Below are 20,361 nucleotides of genomic sequence, written 5' to 3'. Positions count from 1 at the left end.
ATGTACTCATGGACCAGCATAGCATAACAGGGCACAGTTCTAAATCTGTTCTATGTCATGGACCCCTTTGGCAGTTTGGTTAAGCCTATGAACCCCTTCTCAGAATCATTTTTAAATGCACAAAATGAGGTTTATAGAGTTACAAAGGAAATCAATTCTACCGAAATATACTTAGTCAAAAAAGGACCCCTGCCATAGAGGGAAAGGAGCAAGAAACATGGTCAAGCAGACCTGGAGCCAAATAATTTAATATCACTAAGACTCAGTTTCCTCAGCTGTAAAATAAAGATAATGCCAGTTGTACCTATTCCAAAGGGTTATTTTAATCCTGAATGTGTTTGCAGAATATTTGTAAATGAAAAATAAATTTTTAAAAAAGCACTTTGCGAACCGTAAAAGTATACTATAAATAACAATTATGATTACAGAGAGGAAGTATGGGGTAGTAGAAAAACCAAAGGATTTGGGAGTCAGGAAATGTTGGGTCTAAATCCTGCCTTTGACAGTTTCTAGTTCTATGACTATGAGAAAAAAAAAAAGTCACTGATCCTTGTTGACTTCAGTTTCCGGAAGTGTAGAGTGGGTTTGATAGCAATGCCTATAGATACTTACCTCTCAGATTTGTCATGAGGACCAAATGAGATAATGTATGTAAAGTGCTTTGCAAACCTTAACCACCTATATAAATATCAGCTATTATTATCATAATTACTGCTCTTCAGGACTGAGGATTATAAGCAGCATGTGTGATTGCATTACACAGTACCATCAAGAAACAAAAATGCACACAGTTGAAGGAAGATATAGGGTTCTCATGTGCCAGCTCAAGGCAGAGGGTACAAAGGATGGTATTATCAGGTAGTTCATCTTTAACCTAGTTAACACTCCCAAAAGACAGTGCACAAGTAGCCTGCGGGATTTATTTTTTGTCTCAGTGTTCCAAATCAAGTTATGTCACAATTGACTTTGGCAGTGGGAAAATGTAGCACTAGCCTTCAAAACTTTAAGGGCAGGCATTCACCAACATAAGAACAGGGAGAAGAGTCTAACACTAAGGCCTCAGGGGAATGAAGGCAATGCAGTGAAGGAATCAGGTCTCATTATATATCTGCCCCATGACTTGAGATTACAACAGATACATCTCCTCAAAATAAGACTGAAAATATGCTGTTTCTTCTCTAGCTTTTTTGCATTATGAGCCTAACTGGTATCTCCATGGAAAAGAACAGGCTCATCGCAAAAAAAAACAGTAACAGCAACAATTTTAAAAACAAAAACAGCATGGGAAAATCTTTACAATTTTCATGCCCCTAGAAGCGGCCTCTATTTCTATACAAACAAGTAAAAAACATAACTGGGCCTTTGAAAGAAAAGGAGACCAGGCTTATAAATGTGGCCTTCGAGTACCCTTTATTTGCCCCATCTTTTCTCCTTCTCACAAGGTCAAGTACATGGAAGATAAGCATGTTTATGTGAGTTAGACAATACCTAAAAGAAAAATCTCTGCCACTTCTAAATGAAGAGGTCTTTTAAAGCAAGAGAGCTCAAATAAAACCTCAGTGGTAAAATGCTTTCTGATGATGACTTTCATATCTTAAAAAAAAAAAAAAAAACCATACAGACCTGAAGCATCATTAATACAGTACTCTAAATTAATGCTTCCAAATCAAACTGAGAAGTCCTTGACAGTAATTTCTAAACAAACCCATTAGCTTACACACTCCCCATATACAGTACTTTAACAGTCTTAAGTTTCATATTTTAATCAGCAAATGTATAATTACTTACTTGCTTCCTTCTGTAATGAGCAAACTGAGAGAGGCCTAACACAGTGGCAAGTGCACCTCCTCCAACCAGAGCTGTCCCTTTGATAGCTTTTTGAAATGCCATTTCTTAATCTATTAAAAGAGAGAGAAAGAAACTTTGAAAAAATAAAGTTAATTTTCACCAGGAAAATCCAAAAAGTAAGAAGTACAGAAAATATAAAAACTAATTCACAGCAGAGAAAAATATAAAATGAAAAAGTTGAAACTAGCAACATGATCAGATGTAAATTATAATTCAAAACAGCTTCAACCATCACAGAGGCTAACTCTTAATTTAAACGAAATAAATAAATATAAATTTAGACAGCCTAACTGCCCCAGGACTCTAAAGGCTGGTGAAGAGGTCAATCATGGTGGTTTTGACAAAACGGCGCCCTATCCTTCAAAACTTGTTACACAGCTTACTCCTTCCCAACAAGAGCCTGAGCAAGTTTCTGTCATCACTTAACTAAACAAAGATCTTACAGCTTCCTCCTCTCTGGCAAACTTTTCAGCAAAGTTCAGTGGCTTTCTTGAGAATTCTTACTTCCCAGTCAAGGCCCATTGATGGCTGCAGCAGAGTCACACACACTATGCTTTCATCTCCACACTGCAACCCCTACCACCACCCCGCACCACCACCAACTGAGACTAACAAAGATCCAAACCAGAAAGGAAAGGGGTGGAGGCTAAGGAAAGAATTCCTTGATCCTCCCAAAGAGTGACAAACATCACAATACGGTAGTTTCCGTAGTCAGCTAGACAGATTTCCATTCCAACATAGGCTGGCTACTTGCATTTAGAAGAGGAATAGTGTAATCATGACATTTTAAGGAAATATCTTCCAGTTGATTGAAATTTATTTCTTCCTGACTATATCTTTCTAAAAATTACCTTAGATATTTTGAGTTTTCACTCATGAATTTCATTTTTTAAATTAAAAATATTTCTACTTCAGCATTTACATAGGTTTTAGTTTGTTCCCCAGTAATTTAAATATATGTAAAATATGTGTGTTTATAAATGTATGCATGTGTGTATATGTGAGTATGTATATATAGGCATATACACACACATACATAAACATCTATCCATACCATAATTGCTGTCTGTGTCATCTTGGGCAAATCATTAAGTTTCTTTATCTTTAAGATAAGGGAGTTGAACTAGATGATCTTCTAGCTCTAAATCCATGATCCATTTAAAATTAAACAAAACATAAATGGAAAGGAAAAAACCCTCAAACAAAACTTTTGCCAACTATGCTTTCTATCTTCCTCCCACGCTCCTACATCTCCCCAACACTGCCTTATGTATTGGAAATATTTAATAAGTATTTATTGTTGATCAGGAGACCATACATTCAGTGACTAAAAGTGCTAACTGATCTTAGAAATACTGAGACTAGTTTTTCCTAGCTCCACAATAAAGAGATTCCATAACAATGGTAGGCTGGTAAACCCACTATTTAAAGAATTCACTTTAGATATCCCCCAGGGGAGAAATCATAAGATCACTGATCCAGAAGAAAAAGGGACCTTAGAGAATCATCTACTCCAAACCTTTCATTTTATAATGAGAAAACTGAGGCCCAGAGAAGTAATGCCCCAAGTAGCAGTAGAGCCAGGATTCAAACTCAGTTGCCCAAGTCTCTTACCATTACACCATTCAGTCTGGACCATATGCTTTATACCTTCCAGGGAGTTCACAGATAGACTAATAAGAGATATATGGCACATAAATAATTTCACACTTTCAGTCCTGAACAATGAGGAGACCTCCCCTACCTCCCCATCCCCACCTAATACATGGAGTACTCTGGGAAACAGATAGGGTGCTTAGGTGTTTTACCTGTCTTCCTCCTTTGTATACTGAGCATTACATAATTTCTAAATTTTTTACTTGCCATACACACTAAATAAGCACAGTATGGTTATTTAAAAAACAGTGCTGAAGGAAAATAACTTTTGAATTTCTTGGATTTTATTAAAAAGGATAACAATGCGGCACTTCCTTAAAATTGCACTTTACCTCCTCCCCTCACTCACTCTGGAAAACTCCCTCAAACTAAAGCATAACTCTTTTCTCTCATTCCATTTTAAACAGAGTGTTTTGCGTTATTTGGGAAGACACTCCCAAGAAGGAACAGATCCCAGGACATCTCCTATATATGACTCCAGGAGTATTCTTCACCACTCCTTTTTACACCAAACATTGCCCCTCTTCCCATCCTTATATTCAGAAAAGGACCAGAGTTTACTAAAGGACCAACATTAGCCACTGAACTAACTACTACCCAAAACTATCTGACCATGAAGGACACCTTGTGAGAAGCTCCCACCTCACTAAGTCTTTACAGAATCCATTGAGAAAAACTGAACCATGAGTTCTCTGGTCCCTTCCTAACGAACTACTCCTAACAAAGGGTACCAGTCTATTCTATTCAACTAACCAAACTACCAATTAAAAGTACTTGCCTCAGAGAAGTAAGCCTGGGAGCCCCCTGGATGTTTACCTCATGGCTGACTGATTTTTACCTCTGAAGAATTCATTCTGTCATGTGGGTGTTGTCACTGGAGAGTGACATCACAAAGGCAACAACACATTTCACTTATCTGACCTAACAAGTAGGGCCTATAATGTCATGTCCGTCAAAGTTTTCCACGCCTGTATTCTTATCATAGTCATGTGGATTCCTGAGTCCACTACCCACATTACCTTGCCCCAATCTGATTTGTTTGAGATCAAACTTACGAATGGCATATCCTCCTAGATTGTTTTAATGATTTTCCTCCCCCATCCTCTCTACCTCCAGAATTTAAAATCAGAAGCAAATTTTGACTTCCCTAGGTTTCTAAGGATTTTTATTTGAGGGCAGATGTCTTCTGCTTCTTTTTTGTATCCCTAGCACTTAGCACAGAGCACAGAACATAGCAGATGTTCAATACATGTTTATTGATTGATTGATTATAAAGATATACTATAATTCCCAATTAATTTTTCTGTGAAATAACCTGTTTGAAGTAATACCTCTTATAACTCAAAGTCCTCAAATCGGTCATCTGCTTAATTGAAAATTAATATTACAGATGGTGCAAATGATAATCAGGCAGAAATTATGATGTGTTTAAAATCCACCATGTTCTAGTTCCACAAGCCTTGAACTTCATCTTTCTTCCTCATTACCCAAAAAAGAAATAAATATTTCTGGCTTTGCACAATTGGATGTCAGTCTTGTCCATTGAGCTTCTCCAAGAAAGTGAAGAAAACCTTGGCACACTGGCAGACTGGTGACCCAGCATGAGGAAATTAATGAAGAAATCAATCCTAGTTTGGCAACAACATGCGTCCTGGATTCTGACTCCTATATTTTTGTGGCTCACTCTTCCAAGCAAGTAGGAAACTACTTCCTGCACCTAGAACAGAAAAATGAAAAAGCCGTATTTCTAGTGGGCCACGTGGCCCAAGACCTTTCCCCATGCAGCACGATTTTTTTCCAGATACCATCTCACCACTAAAGTGCAGCTGAAGACAATAAGGTAAAGAAATGTCCAAGGCTGATTCAGACCAAGATACAAATGGTTCCAACTACACAGCTAATTGAAAAGATTCCTCCCAAATATGATTAGTCAATCAAAACCAGTTATAGAATGCCTAGGTATGTTCCAAATTCTCCTCAATGAATTTCCTGTACATATCATCATGATTTTCCTGGAAGCCATTACTCCAGCATCCTTCACATGGAAAGATACCATCTGAGTAGGCTGATGCAGTCTACATATATACCAAACTCCTATTACAGTTGACTTTCTTTTCCTTTTATATTTAAAGGCCTTTCTCCTGACCACTCGCAAAAATGAAATTGTTAACTTAACTACTATGTATTTTAAAGTCTGAAGCATGAGAGGAGAGGTAGTCCTGGAGGCTACGTATGGATTCTATGAATTGTTGCTTTGTTGTCTATATTCAAAAGCTGTGGGTAGTTTTCTGGAATTATTTCCATCTTTAGTGTTCAGTATTCCATTTTTAACCATTTATTGGTCAATTTCTTCTGGGAAACACAATTCTTAAGTAATTTCTGTTTATCCTGGCTTCAAGTTCAATACCTTTGGCATATAGGGATGTGAGTGTGAGTGTGAGTGTGTGAGTGTGAGTGTGTGTGTGTTTTAACACTGTTCACTTTTTGCTTCTCTTTAAACCAATTCTCATCTACTCTAATATTTTCATATTCCAAAATAAGACTTGCTCAATCTCCTCTCACTGGAGATACAGGATTCACCAGACAAGGTTCCTGACCACATGATTTCTGAGGAGCCAGACTGGGCCTTGCTAGGTTCGGTACCCTTTCCTTTAGGCAAAGGATAGCTTTGCATTTTTCCCACCTCTCCACCCCTTAGCTTGCTCACTTTCTTTCTCCTGACTACACTGGATCAGTTGGCTTTTCTTCTTTTTTGCATGGTAGCAGGGTGGGCAGAAAAAAGTGTTTCAGGCTGGTCTCGTCAGAATATTTTTACTCCTTCCTCTTTATGTGACAGGTGAGAGTGTCAGATGCTTATTGCAATGAAGGGGGAGAGAGGACATGGAAGATGAGCAGGAAGTCTCCTCTGTGAAGGAAGGAAACCTTCACTGGGCCCCACACACAAGTCAGGTATACCCCTGCCATAGACGATGGGAGGATGGTGGGGAAGAGGTGCTGAACAGGACCTTTTGGAATCAAGAGTTTTCTGGCACTAACTCATGAGGATTTTCCCTTGCCAGGGTTCTGTCTGCTTTATCTCATGAATTCATCTGGAATCGCTTTGCATCTGGAGTTCTTTTTTTTTTGGAAGGATGGATAGCTAAATGAGTCTGGAGAAAGTGACTAATGCACCATCTTGCCAGTAGTGTAACCTGGAAAGATAGTCTTCTCCTAATTGATTTCCCTGCAGCCTGTCTGTTTCCTCTACAATCCATCCACCACAAAGATTTCAAAATGACGTTGCTAAAGCATAGGTCTGACCATGCCATTCTCCTTGCTCTACAAGTTTCAACAAGTCCCATGGATTTGAGGACAAAATACAAAACTCTTCTTGGCATTTAAACACATTCACCATCTAATTCCAAGTAATCATCTCAGAACAATTGTATATAACTCCCCCTCACACTTCCAGATAAAGTGGCCTACTCATTCCTTCTCCAGCTCATTTTATAGATGAAGAAACTAAGATAAGCAGAGTGAAATGACTTGCCCAGGGTCACACAGCTAGTAAGTGTCTGAAGTCACATTTGAACTCAGGTCTTCCTGACTCCAGGCCAGGTACTCTATCCATTGAGCCACCTAACTGCCCTTTGTATAGGCTATCCTCAATGTTTGGAAAGCTTTGCCTCCTCATTTTCACCAGCTAGGTAACCCCTGGTTTCCTTCAAGTGACACCTCCATCCAAAAGTCTGCTATTATTTTCGCAGTTGTTGGTGCCTCACCTCACCCCATCACTGTATATTTATTTTGCAAAAGTCCTATACAAAGCAGAACAGAAGCTGGGGGACTGGGAAGGCGGAGAGAGAATTTAGGCCTGTCCAATTTTCGTATCTGTATCCACAACACCTAACATAAAGTAGATGCTCAACCATGGCTTATAGACTCCGAGTAGCAAAGTCAGGATTTTTTAACATCTTCTGACTCCAAATCTGATATGCTTTTCACTAAATCAAGTCTCTAATTCCTTTTAATTTTCACAGTAAAGTTTCATTACTTTTAGAGATGCTGTAAGACTCAAAGAAAAAAAAACAGACACACTTTTATTCAAACAAAACTAGTGCAAAATAGCATTCTAAGACTAGAAATAAATTATTTTGGCTATCCAATACCACTATTCCCCCATTAAGGCTAAGTATCATGGACTATAAACTCATCAATATCAGTCTTATCATTTGAATATACAAAATTTTTCCCTCAGAGACAGTAGCATAGCAGAGTAGAAGGACTAACTAAGGGGATACAGGTTCTATTCCTGGTTCCACAAGTAACTTGTTTTATGTCCTTAGGTAAGTGATTTTAACATCTCAGGCTTAGCCTCCTCCTCTTATAAAAATGGGATAATAAGCAGCCGTGGATACCTCCTAGGGTAGTGAGGAAAATGCTTTGTAACACGTAAAAGTGCTATAGAAGTGTTAAACACTAATATTAGCAAAAGAAAATAATGGCTTTGAAAACACATCGAGAAAATTAAAAGGATTCAGAAATACAAATTAGTATAATTAATAAATAACATCCAAGAAAAAGTTCTAAGAACTTCTCTGGTAAGGACTAGCTTTAAATAAGGTAGCAGGAGGCAATAAAGGATAATTTCAAAACATCAGTCATCCAAAAATCAATTATGTTTGACTTTGGAATGCACTTTATTGATTTTTCATGCAGATTTGCCTCTCCAGCTACACTCTACTTAGGCTAATATTCGAGTCATTTTTTATTTCTTTTGCACACATTAACCAGTAACACAAGTAAGTGACTAGATGGAGTACAAGGTGAGATGAGGGGAAGACAGTTTGGGAGTTTCAAATGACTGCATGATCCACTCAGCACATAACCTATGCTGACATATTCATGGATATAGGGCATAGTTATAGATGTAGGTCTAGAGCTCTAGCTATAACTGTCAAATATAGTTATTTTTATTTTTCAGTTATTTCAGTTGAGTCTGACTTTTCCTGATCCCATTTGGGGTTTTTTTGGCAAAGATACTGCAGGGGTTTGCCATTTTCTTCTCCAATTCATCTTATAGATGAGGAAACCGAGGCAAACATGGTTAAATGACTTGCCCAAAGTCACGTAGCTAGCAAGTATCTGAGGCCAGATTTTAACGCAGGAATTCGAGTCTTCCTGACTCCAAGTCCTTGACTTTATCCACTGTGCCACCTAGCTGCCCAAATACAGTTATAGCTACCTATAAATAAAATAGTAAATACTAAATAAGAGAGAGGAGAAGAACAAGGAAGAGGAGGAGAAAGAAGAGACGAAGGAGAAGGAGGAAGAGAAGGAAAGAGAAGGAAAAAGGAGAAGAGAATGAGAGAGAGCTCTCAAACTGATCTCCAAATCCAAAAGGCTATGCAGAGGTATCAGATTCAAGGCCCATGGCCTCCTCTGAACCAGATTAAAATATAATTGAACAATGGAGTCTGAATGTAGATCAAAGCACACTATTTCCACTTTTTTTGTTTTTTGTTTCTTGTGGGTTTTCCCTTTTGTTCTGATTCTTCTTTCACAACATGACTAACATGGGAATATGTTTAACATGATCATACCCGTATAACCTATATCAGATTGCCTGCTGTCTTGGGAGAGGGAAGAGAGGGAAAGAAAAAAATTTGGAAGTCAAAATTTTACCAAAATGAATACTGAAAACTATCTTTCCATGCAATTGGAATAAAATAAAATACTATTAAGGAAAAAATATAACTGAGAAATGTTTAAACAAAATAAAAATATAGCAGATAATATTAATTTGTGGTTTTCTAAGTCATGCCAGCCACCCTTTGGGATTTGTTTCTATTTAAGTATAACACCACTGAGCCTACTTTTCAACTATGGAGCTTTTAGGGTGAACTGTATGCTTGTTTTATAATAATCAGAATACATTTCAAATTGTGGTCCATTGACAGTATTTAGGATGTCAGGGATTTAGGATGTTAGGATGTCTTGTCAACACACACACACACACACACACACACACACACCTCAGCCTTCTCGTTTCCTTTTTAAAAAAAGGTTAAGAATTGACAACCTATGACACATGTTCCAATGTGAGGACAAGGGGATCACTGAAAACAGTGGGAATGTTAAAAAGAAGAGCCATCAGAGAATGCGCAGTGCTCTTAGCTGAGTTAAATAGGGAAACAACACAACTGTAATGGAAAACACTGGGCTAGGAACTCGTTGTGTGACCTTAGTCAATTCACACTCAGTCTCAGTGCTTACAGGTCTCCTCATCTCTAAAAGGAGGGGATTACACTATATCAGGGTATCTTGTTTTGTGTCCTGGGCTGCTTTGGCAATCTCACAAACCCTATGAATCTTGTTTCTGAATAATTTTGTTGCCTATGCTTGTAACTGGAAGAAATTTCAGGTAAAGATAGTGAAAATAAAGATATTTTTTTCCAACCAAGTTCACAAACTCATTAAAATCTATCCAAAGAGTCCTTATAGGTCTGTGTCTGCAACTCATATCTACCCATGTTTTTTATCCTTTGATACTCTCATCCATTAAATGTCTAAAGAAGGTTCACTCACCAGGCTCGAGACTTTCTTCCAGAGCAATTGCCCCTCTCTGGGCAATGCGTGAAAGCCCATGGATCACAACACTATCTACTGGTTATCCCATGCTCTGACTACATGACTAGTCCACCTCTTCTTCCAGTCATCTTTCTCTGAAGATGTCCTTTAAGCTATCTCTCTTGTGGCAATTTCTCATTAGTAATGTGTAAACAAAAACACAAGATTTTAAAAAAATGTTTGAGTAGGTTAGTTAAAGCACTTAAGCAAACCCCAATTAAGATATTTAAACATATTTAAACTTTCATTTACTTTGCATGGAAAAAGAGCTTGAGTGTGAGATGTTAGTACCGTATTTCTGCTCCACAACCTGCTCTAATGTCCCCCATGCCTGGAATGTACTTCCTCCTCCCTCCTCTGTCTCTCAGAAAGTCCCTCTCTTCCTATAAGATGCAGCTCAGGCACCACCTTCTCCATGAAGGCTTTCCTCATCCCTTATACAGCTGTTGATGTCCTCTCACCCAAACTGCTTTGCATTTGTTAACTTTATATTTTGCTATACACGTTTTATATGGCATTGTCTCCCCCACTGGAATGCACGTGCCTTGTGAGGAGAGCTTATTTCATTCTTTGTACTTATATTACCAGTATTTAACTCAGGCTCATAGCAAGTACTTAATAAATACATGATTGATTGATTTCGGGCCTTCACGTGACTGTGGATTCTTAAAGACTATGTCCATAGAGCACAACCAAGTCCTAGTAAAACAGAAAAGTTCATTTACCAAAAACTGGCCTAGCTATATTTTGTGAAGGCTGGCTAACAGCACATGGATTTTTTTTTCCATCGCAGCAATACATGAAGACCACTCTACTAAGATACAGAGGAACTGTGGTCTATGTAGGTAGAAGAAATATCTACAGTGATGAGATCACAGATCTCTCAACTTGACCACAAAATAAGAACTTCAGTCATGAGAAAAACCTGCCAATCCAGAAACTATTACAAAGGACCAGAAAGAACTGATGAGTGTTCCCTATCCCTTTCTTCTCCCATCTTTGATAAGCTTACTTTAAAATCACATGTATCTTTTACATAATTCATCATAAATTCTGGATTTTAAAAAGGAGTCAACTACCCCTTCAACATGCTGACCTCTCTAGATCCACTCCTTTACCCCATATATCCTTTAACTGAATTAACCTATACTACTCCAAATTTCTTTAGTTATCATCCTTTCCACTCACTCCACCTCAACAGCCTAAGGCTAAAACAAACACTTAAAGATTAAAAAAACCAATATTACAAAGACACATTTACCCAATCAGTACCTGACTCTGCGACTGGGCCCCAGTTCCCTTTCATGTGAAGGCCTTCTCTTGTTTCTCCCCAGGCCTTTATATAGAGGTAAGAGTTTTCCTTCTTGTCTCTTCAACCTCTATATTAGATTGAGAAAGATTAACCAAGGAAGGACTATTTTTTTTTCTTCTGGACTCAGAAGGGTGTCTCCATCCTACCAGGCATGATCATTGAAAAAGAAATTATGGTAGTTCAAAGATTACCTTCAGAAGAGCAATTGCCACGCCACACATATTGGAATATCCTCAGGGCATGTGCTCTCCAGTAAGAAATGAATGTAGAAGCATGGCTCAAAGGTCTAAGACATAAAAACTTAGGATTCTCAGAGCTGGACATAAACTTGTAGGACCACTGTGCCAGAGTCTATGTTCAAAGAGTACAATCGAGAGCCTTCTGCTTATCTGCCCTCAGTGCAGCTGTGCATGGAAAGCTGCCAACTCTGTGATTCTGAGTTATGATGAGCTGTCAAACAAAGCAAGAGGTGAAGCTCAGAGGGCAGGAATCATAAAATCCACCTGCACAGAAAATGAATGACTTGTGGGAAAAAGATTCATTAGTCATACAAAACTAGGGCGTGGCTTCTAATCAGAGCAGAGTCTTCCACTGAAGTTTAAAATTCAAGGAACATCAACCCTGACATAAACACCTGGGCCAAGGAGAGGAAAGGTGACTGACTGGTCCCAAAAACATCTCCACCTGGGAGGTTGTCAAAAACCAAAAGAGTCAGAATTTGTACTTTTTTATACATATTTTGATAACTATATTTCAATATAGTTGGTTTCCTTTGCAATCCTATGTATATTTTATTTTATGCATTTAAAAACACTAGGAGAAGGGATCTACAGATTTAAGCAGACCACCAAAGAAGTCTATAAAATAAAACAGGTTAAGAACCCCTGGACTAGATGATCAGGAAAATGTTTTTGAATGTTAAAATTCTACTTTTCATTCTGGATGTCAGATGTTCATATGGAAATTTGGCTGGGATGGCAGTGGAGGGAACCTCCAAACCCTAGCCAGCTGCACTTTTCTCCCTAATCCCACCACTTAATATTGGCACCAGGAAGACTCCAATCTAGCCCAGAGAAGTAGCAATAAGTTCCTCCTTTTCGATGCCTTTCCCAATCTTTGCCCTATGTTTCACACCAAAGAAGCCCAATCTTTTGGATATGCCAGAAACCATAACAGAGGTTTAAATGTATTCTTGTTAACTTCCCTTTTGCCCTCAAGAACCAAGAGAAAAAAAGTAGAAGAGCCAAGTATTTGCAGAGTTGGGTTATTCACAATTATATTCAACAAGCATTTATTAAGCCCTTGAATACTAGATGGGGGACAAAAAGACAAAAAAAAAATGAAAATCTATGCACTCAAGCTTCCCCTCCAAAAGAGCTCAAAAAGAGATGAAGCCAGTCCCCAAGACATACTTATGCAGTGCAGTCCTGAATATTGAATCCTGAGTTGTCCTGGTTCGTGCCACACTAGAATAAGTAGCACAGATTTGCTCTCTGGAAAAAAAAAATCAGACCAATCCTAGACAAAGTGTCCTAAATTCACCTCATGCTGGGCAAGCAGACTAGCTCCCAAAAAAAAAAAAAAAAAAGGAAGAAAGAAACCCAGATAAGCTCCCAAAATGAGTAAGGCACTCCCAAAAAGGATTAGGCACTTAGAATCAATTGGAATTCCATCTTCTCCTTGTCTAGTGAAGAAATTATCCTGGATAAAGCTCCAACAAATGTAGGACTCCCTAAAAAAAGATGAGAGAATAATTTGGAAACCAAATACTCCACACTTTCCGATTTAAAAAAAAACAAAAAACCAATGATCCCAGATAAACTATATAAACAAAAGAATTTCACAGGAGAGAGGACTACCACCTTGAGGAAATCAGAAAAAGCCATCTGAAAGAGTAGGCCCTTGAACTAATTATTAAAGGGAGTTAAGGGTCCCAAGAGTTAGAGGTGTGGAGGGAGAATGTTCAAGGCATGGAGGATGGATGACCTTTGCAAAGACACAGAAGCAGGAGATGGAATGGTGTACACGTGGAACAAGGAAGTTAATTTGGCTTGAGTGTAGTGGATATGAAAGAAGGTAAGGTAAAATCAGTTTGTAAAGATAGGCTGGAGTCAAATACTGAAGAATTTTAAATGACAAACAGAAGGCTCTGTATTCGATCATAAAAAGCAACATGGAATCACTAAAACTTCTCAAACAAGGGGTGACATGGTCAGTCTTATGCTTAACAACACCAGTTTGGCACAATGGAGGATAGATTAGAAAACTACAGGCAGGGAAACCAATTGGAAGGCTATTAAAGAGTCTAAATGAGAGATGAGGGACAACTGGAGATCAGGACACAGATAAGCTCTGGATGTGTAGTTTTGAGAATTATGGTCATAGAAATGATAATTGAAAGTCTGGGAACTAAAGAGATCACCAAGAAGGAACACAAAGTCAGAAAAGAACCCACAGACAGAGCCCCAGAATATATCCACACAAAGGGATAGGAAATGGATAATTATCCTGCAAAGGGGAATGTTGTTGTTTTGTTTCAGTCCTGACTCTGTGTGACCCCTTTTGGAGTTTTCTTGGCAAACATACTAGAGCGGTTTGCCATTTCTTTCTCCACTCATTTTAAAGATGAGGAAACTAAGGTGAACAGAGTGAAGTGATTTGCCCAGAGTCACACAGCTAGTAAGTGTTTGTGGCCAGATTTGAACTCAAGAAGATGAGTCTTCCTGATCCTAAGTCCAGTGCTCCATCCACTGCACCACAAAAGAGAGTAGGGAAAAAAATAAGATAGCTAGCATGGAAGGATCAGGAAAGAACAACATTACAAAGACCCGGGGAGGGGAGGGACAGAGTGTCCAAAAGAAAGGAGAGATCAATAATGTTCATTTCTGCAGAGACCACACATATACAAACACACCCCAAAGGTACATAGAACAAAAGAGAACTTCCTGCATTTGGAGAAGGGAGGGAAGAATGAGAGAAGGCAGCATTTGAGCCGCTTTATATAGAGAGCTGGGAGGGCACAGCACACATGCTGAAATAGTAATAGCCCAGTTTAGCTATGTCCTATCCTACAATCAGTTTGCCTGACTGGGAATTCAATAGGTCTTCATCATGTTAACCTCAAGATGTGTGAGGTGAAAGATGCGCATCTGTCAACAACAATAAAAGGCTAGAGACAAAAACACCAGTCAACAGAGTGAGCCAGAGAGCAAAAGAATGAGAGATCAACCAAAGCCTTGAGGGGGCAGAGATGAAGACTTACCATAAAGCTTAGCAGTGTTTTGTGAGGAGAAAAAAAGTCAACAAACATTTATTAAGCATCTCTACTATGTGTCAGGCACTATGCTAAGCACTGGAGATATAAAAAAGAGGCAAAAGATAGACCCTGCCCTCAAGGAGCTCACAATGCAATTAAGACTGTATCAGAGGGCAAGAGCCAAGATGGCAGAGTAAAGGCAGGGACTCGCCCAAGCTCTCCCCCAAATCCCTCCAAATACCTGTATAAAGCTACTCTAAACAAGCTCTAGAGCAGAAGAACCCACAAAAAGAGTAAAACAAATTTCCAGCCCAAGACAACCTGGAGGGTCAATGGGGTTGGGGGGGGTGGGCTCTATTCCACTGGGCTGAGAGGGGAGCGCTGCCCAAAGTGGGCTGTGCCAGCACAGACCAGGCTTCAGTAGACCAGGAGCAGGCCTCTGGCAGCTGTAATGGTTTCCTGACTTCTTGACTCATAGGCACCAGGGATGGCTTGGAAGGTGAGTAGAAATTGTCTGTTGCACCTCGGTGAGAGGGGAGCACAGTCCAATCCCAGCCCCAGCACATCCTAGGCCCCAGCAGACCAGGAGCAGGCCTTGGGAGTGATTGTGGTGGTAGCAGAAGCAGAAGAAGTAACAGCTGCTTCTGGAGCTCTCAGCCCACAGATAGTAAGGGGATCAAACAACTGGTCAGAAGGAGATTACAGGGTCTCTTTGCTGACACTGAGGCAGGGCTCTGTTGCTTTTTGCCCATACTCAGATCTAGGTTGCAGTTCTGGAGAGAGAAGGAACACTAACATGGCAGAGCTTGCAACCACAGCAGAAAGAGAACCCTCTTCACAGTTCCAGGGCAGAAAAGAGTGCTTGTGGTGACTCCCAGACCAGAGCACAGGCCAGGAGAGGAGTAAACACCTCTCCCTACATAATACCACCTTGAAAAAACTGAAAACTTACAGGTCCCCAGAAACATCTCTGAAAACAGCTGCATAAAATCCCTGACACTTGGGACAGTGCACCCTCCACAATGGAAGCAGATTCCTACCTCAACAGTTAAAAAGTCAAGTAATAGGCTGGGAAAATGAGCAAACAGAAAACAACTAAACCAGGGGCCAAGTAAGAAGTTTAGTGGTCCACAAAAAAAGATAGTAGGCAGAGTATGAGGCACAGTGCCTAATATATACATAGTAGGAGTTCCACAAACACTTACTGAAAATGACAGTGACTACCAGTTTGTCCTAGTTTGGTTATGTCCTGTCTTTGGCAGCCTTGGACATTATGCTCCACTCAGTTGTCTGCAGCACAGGCCCCTTTGCACTAATTTACCCATTTTTCCCATGCCTTTCCATCTCTTTGGATATGCTCCAACTGTCATTTGAAGGAGTGGACAGGCTGAAGCATAAATTACACAGAGAGAGAGTATGCAACCAAGACTGTAGAGGCAGATGCGAGCTTCATGTCAACTCTATTACCACAGGTATGCATCAATATTTCAGACTCAAGCCATGTCCATGTGCTACAACAAGACCTTAGAAGTTCAAAGTTAATAAAAGTCTACCACACTTTACCTGCCTGATACAGTAACAATAGGGCTGACATTTGGAGGACTAGTTATTGTACTTGTTCGACATAAAGAGGATCAACAGAAAACAAGACGAACTAGATTGTGTATTCATGGATCTTATCTGCCTTGATCATATAGTCCACAGGTGAACTCTCAATGTAGCCTAAACCAGAGTAAAATGTAACTTGGAAATGTTTTACAAAATAAATAAACAGCATGAATAATGAAAATTAGTGATTTTCTAAGTCAATATGTGCTCAGCAGGGATCCATTTCTATTTGAGTTTGACACCACTGATATAAATGAACTAAAAATAGACAAAATAACAACAAAATAAATGATTAAAAACTGACATTTATATCCTTCTTTTAATGCATACAAAACCCTCTACAGATATCTCATTTCAACCTCACAGTAACCCACAGGTGTCATTATTCCCATTTTATAGATCAGAGGACTGAGGCTCAAAAAGATTCAACAGCCTACCCATGACCACACAAGCTAGGTTAAGTAAAAGAGACGGAAACTGAAGTCAAGTCTTTATGACAGCAAGTCCAACACTCTATGCACTGACACACATTGCCTCCCAATACATCCAAATAAATCACTACCTTTCATAGGGGCAATATGGGATAGTGGGTAAAGTATTGTTCTCAAAATCAGAAAGACCTGAGTTCAAGTATCACCTCTGACCCTGGTCAAGTCACCTAATGGCTCTAGTCAGTCATACGGTGCCCTAGTCAGCTTTCTAAAGCCACATGTTGCATTAAAGGTGCCAATTTGCGTTGGTAGCAAAAGCTTCCTTACCTGGAAGTTTCCAATACCAATGAGATCACAAATTCAGTCTCTATCCCTGCCCTTCCCTACACAACTACCAATTAACTGTATATTGACATAGATATATAGAGATATGCACACACATATGTATGTATACAGACAGACAGATGTTATACCTGTCAAATAGAGTTAAATAAGCTAGACAAAGATTTTCAAACTACATCATGCCAATCAGCCTTAGTTTTAAAGAATGACCAGGAGTATAATTAAAGTTTATAGCTTTTGAAAGATTTCATTGGAATGTTTCAAGTTCATAAGATAACACACCACTTTTCCTTAACAAAAATTCTATTAGAAAGCATACAAAAGCAATATTCAAAATTATATAAATACAATGTAACAATTCTATAAAGTAAAATCAATGCTCACTCCCTTAACTGAGGCTAAGATATTAGGCACAGTTTTACTCCCACTCTCATTCTTGATTATAGTGAACGCAGTCATGAGAATTTTTTCCATTCTCATCTGACAAATTAAAGGGAAGTTCATAGGGTCACAGATTTAGAACTGAAGGGGCTCTAAGAGATCATTTGCTCCAAGCCCTTTATTTTACATATTAGGGGTACCCAATATTGATTTATCCAAGGTCATATAGGTAGAGTATGACAAAGCTCTGTCTTTTCATGACAAATCCAGGATGTTATCTATTGCACCATGCTACCTCATCTCTTTTTTTAGATTTTTCTGCTCTTCTTTCAAAGGCCTGACAAACATTCCATAAGGGTTTGATTTAAATAGGCTAGAAGAGAAACTTCAGTATGTGCATGAGAAATCATGCACCAATTCAAAAGGAAGGAGGAAAGGAAAACTCTTATGGATTTTTTCCTCTAATATCAGAATACACAGCATGTTGAGATTTGATCTGAAAGGGGAAAGCTACATTTGATAAATATTCTTCCTAAAGTTGGCCTGGTAGCTTACTAACAAGAAATAAAATGAATTTTCATTCAACTTCCTAAGTGTCATCCTCCAAAAAAAAAACCAAAAAAATATATATGTTGCCACTTTGTAGGAAAAGTACCAGACTAGGGAGGACATGTGGGTTCTAGTCCTAATATCACCACTAAACTAGCTCACTTGGGCATCACTCTACCTCAGTAGGCCTTACTTTTTTTCATCTGTAAGATAAAAGTTAGACTCTACTGTTTCTAAGATCCCTTCCACCTCTGAAATCATAGGATTCTATGATTAACTCTCTCAAAAAAGGCATCAAAGTGGAAAAGAGGGGAAAAAGGAGAAAGAGAGAGGAGTAATTTCACTCATCATCATCAGGCAATGAGAGGTTTCACTGATATGAATTTAACAGATAACTGAAGCTCATATATGTTTTTAAAAAATCAACTTGGATTAGAAAAATTAAATTGTATTGAGGCTTTTTTGAGACTTATACACACACACACACACACACGCACACAGAATTTAAGGCTTGACTTCCTAGCAAATATCAGCTCCACAATGAGCACACATAGCAAATACCAAAGAAACTCTTTTTACCCAAGTAGACAACAAAACAGATCAGGGAGAAAATGTATATAGGAGAATGTATATAAACAATACAGAGCAAAGGACCTCTTGTATTCAGAACAAGGTAACTCAGCTTAACCAAGAGGGAGAGACCAGGTTTCACCCTAAAGGAAATTCCTCCAAGTTTCTAGAACAGCAAGCTAGAGTTAGGGACATGATGATGTGTTGGCTTCTTCAGAAACCTGAAGAGAGGTTGCCATCACTCATCTTCTTTCCTGGAGCTAAAACCCAGAAGAACCTTGAAGAGACTGAAAAAAAATGAAGAGATCAGATAGCTTCTCTTTCTTGCCAACTCTGCCCCATCCCCCTCACACAGGCGTGGGGCAGCAATCTCTATCAATGAGAACAGAGTTTCATACCAGTGGGTTTTGAGGCTATGGCTACTGTATCATCATCATCATCATCATCATCGCTAGCATTTATATATCACTTTAAGATTTTTTAATTAATATACTTTCCCCAATTACATATTAAAACAATTTTTAAACTTTTTTTTAAGTTTTGAGCTTCAGATTCTCTCTCTCTCCTTCCCTCCCTCTTCCCTGAGACAGTAAGAAATCAGTTATAGATTATACATATGCAATCACATAAAACATGGCCATATTAGTCATTATGGCCATATTAGTCATTATGTACAAGAACTTGAATAAAAGAAAAAGGATGAAAGAAAATAAAAAATAGCATTTTTCAGTCTGCATTTCAAACAATATCAGCTCTTTTAAATCTTTTGAGAATGTCTTGGATCATTGTATTGCTGAAAACAGCTAAGTCATTCACAATTCTTCACCTTACAATATTGCTGTTACCGTGTACAACGTTCTCCTGGTTCTGTTCACTTCCCTTTGCATCAGTTCATGTAAGTCTTTGCAGGTTTTTCTTTTTTGCTTGTCATTTCTTCTAGTATAATAATATTCCATCACAATCACAATACCACAACTTGTTTAGTTATTCCCCAATTGATGGGCATCCCTTTGATTTCTAATTCTTAGCCACCACAAAAAAAAAACAGCTATAAATATTTTTTGTACAAATAGGTCTTTTTCCCTTTTTTTGGATATCCTGGGGATATAAAACTAGAATTACTTTAAGATTTACAAATTACTTTACAAATATGGTCTTACTTTATCCTCACAAAAATTCTTGTGAGATAGGTGCTATTATTATCATCCCTATTTTATAGATGAGGAAACTGTACTTCCCTGTCATCTTTAACAGAGTGCGTTGTTGTTCATTCAGTTATATCCAACTCTTTGTGATCCCGTGGACCATATCATGCCAGTACTGTCTGGTGGGGTTTTCCTGGCAAAGATATTGGAGTAGTCTGCCATTTCTTTCTCCTCAGCATTTAATCTCTTCCTGATGATGCTGGGTCATTGCTGTAAGCATTTTTTTATACTATGTAGAAATGTCTTCATGGTCTGTGTGGTATAAAACTGTGTACTCATACATTAAGTAGCCCCAAACTGGATATGTGTGTACGTATATACACATATATGTATGTATATGCATGTGTATTATTATGTGTGTATATACACACATATGTACATATTTATATATTTAACAATTTTTATGGATCTTTTTTCACCATAAGGTTTTCTGCATTTACTTCTCACTGATATCAGGCCTCCAGAAGGCTATCTGCATCTTTGATCATTTTAATCTACTAAAGCTAGAAAATATAATCAAATTTATTAGAATTGAGTCTAAAAATAATAAATAGGGTCTCAATGAGGACTTGGAGAACTGTACTTTAAATAGAA

At 38.5% G+C, this 20,361-nt stretch overlaps 1 protein-coding gene across 6 annotated transcripts in view; it reads right to left on the bottom strand.

The window, feature by feature from the left end:
* GPD2 (glycerol-3-phosphate dehydrogenase 2) overlaps positions 1 to 20,361 on the bottom strand; it is a 174,468-nt gene that overhangs the window by 127,140 nt on the left and 26,967 nt on the right. For 4 of the 6 annotated variants that reach the window (XM_072612016.1, XM_072612020.1, XM_072612017.1 and 1 more), the window contains exon 2: positions 1,789 to 1,898. In XM_072612016.1, coding sequence (XP_072468117.1) covers positions 1,789 to 1,890 — 102 coding nt within the window. In that variant the 5' untranslated portion in view covers positions 1,891 to 1,898. Of the gene's footprint in view, positions 1 to 1,788; positions 1,899 to 2,291; positions 2,406 to 4,282; positions 4,364 to 20,361 lie in introns of those variants that run through there. The other 2 variants (XM_072612015.1, XM_072612018.1) reach the window with 2 other exon arrangements.

This window comes from Notamacropus eugenii, chromosome 5, assembly GCF_028372415.1.
Source record: "Notamacropus eugenii isolate mMacEug1 chromosome 5, mMacEug1.pri_v2, whole genome shotgun sequence".
Classification (NCBI taxonomy): domain Eukaryota; kingdom Metazoa; phylum Chordata; class Mammalia; order Diprotodontia; family Macropodidae; genus Notamacropus; species Notamacropus eugenii.
This window is presented reverse-complemented; position numbering and strand designations above follow the sequence as displayed.